The sequence below is a fragment of the Manihot esculenta genome, chromosome 12, assembly GCF_001659605.2.
Source record: "Manihot esculenta cultivar AM560-2 chromosome 12, M.esculenta_v8, whole genome shotgun sequence".
NCBI classification, from domain to species: Eukaryota; Viridiplantae; Streptophyta; class Magnoliopsida; order Malpighiales; family Euphorbiaceae; genus Manihot; species Manihot esculenta.
The window spans coordinates 11,382,335-11,388,366 of record NC_035172.2 but is presented as its reverse complement, the minus strand read 5'-3'; the positions used below and the strand labels follow the sequence as shown (position 1 = coordinate 11,388,366).

Here is a 6,032-nt window from a genome sequence, read left to right as displayed (position 1 = left end):
ATAGTAAAAACTTACATAAATCTAATTTGCATCGATTAATAATATAAATATAAATTTTATATGGATTCCATCTTTATTTTATATTATAAATTCATATATAGAAATTGTTAGTGTTTTTTCTGTAAAAAATAAGTTTTTTTTTTTTTTTTTTTACCCTTTGATGTGACAAACAAGGGCAAATAGGAACGTTCCCACCACCCATCGTCTAACTGCAAGAATCCTTTAGAAAAGAAAGTATTGAATGAAGAAATTTAAAATTCTGTTTCAAAAATCACAATAATTTCCATAAAAGCATTGATCTGAAGATGGAAGTAAGCCTTAGTTGTCCGTTATCACAAACTGGAAGCAATCTTTCTCATTAAAACCGGCAAATTCAGAGTATAAAAACAGGGTAAAAGTGCAGACCCTTTACACATTCTTTCTCTCTTCTCTCTATAGAGTAGTAGTAATATCATTAAGTCTTTGAGTGATAGAGTTGAAAGATAAAGCAATGAGTCTTTCAATCATCTCTCCTTTATTTCTATCTGCCCTTCTCTTTTTCTCTCTTTTGCAGCCACCAACTTTTGCCATTGAAAAGGTAAGCATTTTTCTCTTTTCTCTTTTCATTCTAATCTTCACTCTTCTGTTGATTTTCTTTATTCCAATGATTTTTAGTGCCAAAACTTGATGTGGGTTTTGGATAAATTCTTCAAATTCTCCTTTATTGATGAGTGATTTCTCTTATCCAGTCTTATATAGTGTATTTGGGATCACATTCACATGGTTCAGAGGCTAAATTGTCTGATTTCAAGCGTGTTAAGAATTCCCATTATGAATTGCTTGGATTATTCACCAAAAGGTTTGTTAATATATGAATTTTTCTTGAATGGATCATTTTGATATATCAGAATAAACAAGCTTTCAAGCTTTTTTTTGCAGTAAGGAGAAGGCTAGGGAGAAAATCTTTTACTCTTACACTAAGAACATCAATGGCTTTGCGGCTATGCTCGAAGACGATGAAGCAGCAGAACTTGCAAGTAAGAATACTGATTCATACTTGCTCTTCTATACTTTATTAATTTATCAATCACAATACCCAGAAGAAGAATGAGAGTCATGTATATCTCTGTTTGGCTCTGTTTTTATCAATGGCTGAATCTGAATTCATGAACAATATGATCAATGCAGAGCATCCAGATGTAATATCTGTGTTCTTGAACAAAGGAAAAAGGCTTCATACAACTCATTCATGGAGTTTTCTAGGATTAGAAAGAGATGGAGAAATTCCTTTCGCCTCAATTTGGTACAGAGCAAAGTTTGGTAAAGATGTAATTATTGGTAATCTTGACACTGGTGAGTTTTATATCTTTCAATTTCTTAGAAAAGGCAGTGAATTTCGATTATTAAAATGATTGGATGATTTGCATGAGATTTGAGTGTTGATTCGATGCCTTTCAGGGTTTTTGCTTCAACCCCCCATTTCTTCATTTCATTTGACTACCGTATAGAAATTGTTTGCATACTTTATATTTGACAAAACGGAATCTTTACCTGCCGTTTATACCCAACATCAGTAAATTTCAGACGTTATTACTGTACATTAAATTTTATATTAATTAATTTTAATTAAATTTAATTAATTTAATCATTTCAATTTAATTTTTCTAAAAATCATAGATTGTTCTCTTACATTTTTCATTAATCAGTTCTTTAATTACTTGATTTTAACAATTGTATGAAACAAATTAAAATTTTATTTTTATAAAAGTTTTGAAATTAAATGTTTGTAGATGAAAAAAAGAAAAAGATAAGCAAAGTTGGGATTTTCTGTTACAATTTAAAATTTTAATATCTTTCCATAAAAAAATATTTTTATTTACAATTAATGTTATATCATTAACCTCGTAATAATACTACAATGTTTTTTTTTTATTAATTACGTAATTTTTTTAATTAAAAATTGAGAAATTAAAACATGAAATCTCTCAAATTTATTTAAATATAATTACTATTACACTAAATTTATAATTGTTTACTAATGATTTAGTTTAACACAATTTCTTTTTAAATTAATTTCGACTAGATTCGATTAAGATTTTTAATATTAAAAATAAAAATCTATTTAATAATTAAAAAAAATACTTATTTGCAATAAAAAAAATCACATAATTGTTAAAATATTAAAACATTGCTATTCATTATTTTCAGCTGGATCAAATACTAGTTTATATTTTTAGTATGAATAATTTTATTTAGATTGCAATATCAAAAAGAAAAGGTTATTTTCGTTTATTTACAGAAAATAATTTATATTTTAAAAATATTTTTTAATGAGGTAGTTTATTTTTTATTATTTAATTTTAATTTTAAAAATAAAATTTATTCAAAATTTATGTATAAAAATTTTAATAAAAATGTAAGGGGATTGAAAATGACTTTATTTTTTTTTAAGAGAAAGTGATTTTTTTAAAATAGTTTATTTTTTATTTAATTAAAAAAATATTTTTTATTAATTAAAATTTTAAAAATTTTAAATATTAAAAAATATTTTCTGTAAAATAAATGAAATTATTAATTTTTTTTTTTTTTATGTATGTAAAGATTAATAATAAGGGAGTGCGCAGGGCCAGGAACAATATAAAGCTGAAGTATACATAGCAACTTTAATTTTTGCTTTTTGAATAGTATAATACTATTAATATGATGCTGCTGTTGCTTTGTCAATAGCTTTTAATTTGATGGTTTGACAATTTTTTTTATTTTTATTTTTATCCTTTTTAACATAATTTTATTCAAATTTTTATAACTTTTGTTGGAATTTTCCTTTTTCTATTTTTTATTTTTATTTTTTTTATAGGTGTATGGCCCGAGTCTAAGAGCTTTAGTGATGGGGGAATGGGTCCAATCCCAACCCATTGGCGAGGAATCTGTCAGCATGACACCTCTGGCGTTCGTTGCAACAGGTTCCTTTAATTTTCCTTTCTTTTTTTCCATTTTTTGTCATCCAATTACAATTTTCTTACTATTTGTGCAGTGTTGAAACAATTGAATATTTATGAAATTCTTTTTCTCCAAAGCTTATCCACAATCTTAAATTGGAACAGAACCAACTGAAGATAAAATAATTCCAGGAAATTATTCAATTTAATTTGTGGTTTTCAGAAAACTAATTGGAGCAAGGTACTTCAACAAAGGTTATGCTGCATTTACTGGCCCTCTAAACTCCACCTACAACACTACACGGGATAACTCAGGGCATGGAACACATACCCTGTCAACAGCTGGTGGAAACTTTGTTCCAAGAGCTAGTGTTTTTGGAAATGGAAATGGAACAGCAAAAGGTGGATCCCCAAGTGCCCGTGTAGCTGCTTACAAGGTGTGTTGGCCGCCGATTAATGGAAGTGGTGAATGCTTTGATGCTGATATTATGGCTGCTTTTGATGCCGCTATAAGTGATGGAGTTAATGTACTCTCCGTTTCACTCGGTGGTGATCCTGCTGATTTCTTTGAGGATTCTATCGCAATTGGTTCCTTCCATGCTTCAAAGAAGGGTATTTTGGTGGTTGCCTCCGCTGGCAATTCTGGACCAGCCCCAGGGACGGTGTCAAATGTGGCTCCTTGGTTGATTACTGTTGGTGCTAGCACAATGGACCGTGAGTTTGCAAACTACGTTGGACTTGGCAACAGGAGGCATCTCAAGGTATTCTTTACATCACAAACTATGTTCTATATCCAATCTTGATATGACTATGACCATTTTGATTTCTTTGATTTATAGGGTACAAGTCTTTCAGAAAAGGGCTTGCCAGCTGCAAAGTTCTATCCCCTGATCAGTGGTGAACATGCGAAGGCTCCTAATAGTTCTGCTGTAGACGCGTGAGTAAAATGGCTTTTGGATTCATATCTGACTTTCTAACATTCTATTTCAAGTGGATGTGTGGTGTTTGTTAAATTGCAAAATGGAAATTTGCAGCTCTCTTTGTAAGCCTGGAGCACTTGATCCCAAAAAGGTTAAAGGGAAAATATTGGTTTGCCTTAGAGGGGAAAATGGTAGAGTGAACAAGGGAGAACAGGCTCTGCTTGCAGGCGCCGTTGGAATGATTTTGGCTAATGATGAAAGTTCCGGAAATGAAATTATAGCTGATGCTCATGTGCTTCCTGCTTCACACATCAATTTCACTGATGGGAAAGCTTTGTATGCCTACATCAACTCTACTAGGTAACACTACTAGCATTACCATGCAATCTCTATAAACTTTTCAAGAGTTATTGGTAGATACTGGCTCATATTTATATGTAGCAGAGTTCCTGTGGCATTCATGACTCGTGTAAAGACGCAATTAGAAACAAAGCCAGCTCCATTTATGGCTGCTTTCTCATCAAGGGGACCTAATTTTATTGCATCTTCTATTCTCAAGGTCTGTTTTGTCTTTATCACAATTAGTTTTCTGTAGCTTTCACGACCTGTACCTAAACCTCTCTTATGGCTTGTTTTACATCTTTATTTCAGCCTGACATCACTGCTCCCGGAGTTAGTATAATTGCTTCTTACAGTTTAGCAGTAAGCCCAACTGGAGAAGATTTTGATAAGCGTAGGATTGCCTTCAACACAGAATCTGGTACTTCAATGTCTTGTCCTCACGTTTCTGGTATTGTTGGTCTTCTCAAAACATTCCACCCAGATTGGAGCCCTGCTTCTATCAGATCTGCAATTATGACAACAGGTGTTCCTTGAATTATTTTGCATGAAATTTTGACAGATGTACATGGGTTTTGGCTTAACTCATTTTATTTCATCATCTGCAGCAAGAACAAGAGCTAACAACATGGAGCCAATGCTAGATTCATCGACCAATCTTAAGGCAACACCATTCGACTATGGAGCAGGACATATACGCCCAAACCGAGCAATGGATCCAGGGCTAGTGTACGATTTGACAGAAGATGATTACTTAAACTTTTTATGCGCCCAAGGTTACAACCAAAGCCAACTCAAGATATTCTCAGGAAAGCCACACCCATGTACCAAGTCCTTCAGCTTGGAAGAATTCAACTACCCTTCAATCACAGTTCCTAATCTCAATGGTCATGTAACAGTGACTCGGAGAGTGAGGAATGTTGGAACTCCTGGCGAATACTTCGCTTACGTGAAGGCACCAGCAGGAGTTTCAGTTTTGGTTCGGCCTAAGAGCTTGAAGTTTAAGAGAATCGGAGAAGAGAAAGCATTTAAGGTTACATTGAAAAATGTTACAGAAAATAAGACTAGAGATTATGTGTTTGGAAGATTGGTATGGACGGATGGGAAACACTATGTGAGGAGTCCTCTGGTGGTGAGGAATTAGCTAGCTAGATTTATTCATTTTAAGTTCTATTTTCAGTAACTACAGTGATCAATTTGAGTTTACAAATCAAATGCACAGTTTGTTGGATGATCATCTTAATTCCTTTTAATGAAATGGTAAGATGTTTCATGCCTTTAGTATTTATATATAATGCAAAAAAAAAAAATTTAATATATATAAATTTATATTATATATAAATGTAGAAAGGAGGGAATAATAGAATTTTCAATAATATTTTTTTTATATTATTTATATTAATGAAAAGATATTATTTAAATTAATTTGTTTTAAATCTATTATGTAAATTAATTTTAAAAACTTTTAAAATTTCAAAGAGGTTAAAGAAAAAAAAAACTAAATTTTGCACTCTCATTCACGATGAAGATAACAAAAAGAATAAAAATTTATTATTATTTAAAATAAATTAAAAATAAAAATGAATTATTATTTAAAATAAGTTTCAGAGTTTATTTAAGTTTAAAACAAATTAATTCATGTTCACAATGAAATTGTAATTTTATTTAAATTAATTATAATTTAAATTAAATTTCAAAATTTATTTAAATTTATTTAGATCTCTAGATATAAATATAAAAAAATTATACAATTCGTATTGTAATACTAATTAATACTCATTAAATTAAAATGCACTTCAATTATCAGTATTTATATGAAATTAAAAGTTTAATATATATATATATATATATTGAT

The 6,032-nt window shown here is 30.4% G+C and overlaps 1 protein-coding gene across 1 annotated transcript; it reads left to right on the top strand.

The window, feature by feature from the left end:
• The first annotated feature begins 255 nt into the window (after positions 1–255).
• LOC110627972 (subtilisin-like protease SBT5.4) lies at positions 256–5,463 on the top strand. Its single transcript, XM_021774396.2, has 11 exons — positions 256–577; positions 729–838; positions 919–1,016; positions 1,168–1,332; positions 2,837–2,942; positions 3,142–3,679; positions 3,758–3,855; positions 3,953–4,198; positions 4,283–4,397; positions 4,490–4,703; positions 4,786–5,463. The coding sequence occupies exons 1-11, from the start codon at positions 491–493 to the stop codon at positions 5,319–5,321; spliced, it is 2,313 nt and encodes a 770-aa protein (XP_021630088.1). The 5' UTR covers positions 256–490; the 3' UTR covers positions 5,322–5,463.
• The last annotated feature ends 569 nt before the right edge of the window (positions 5,464–6,032 follow it).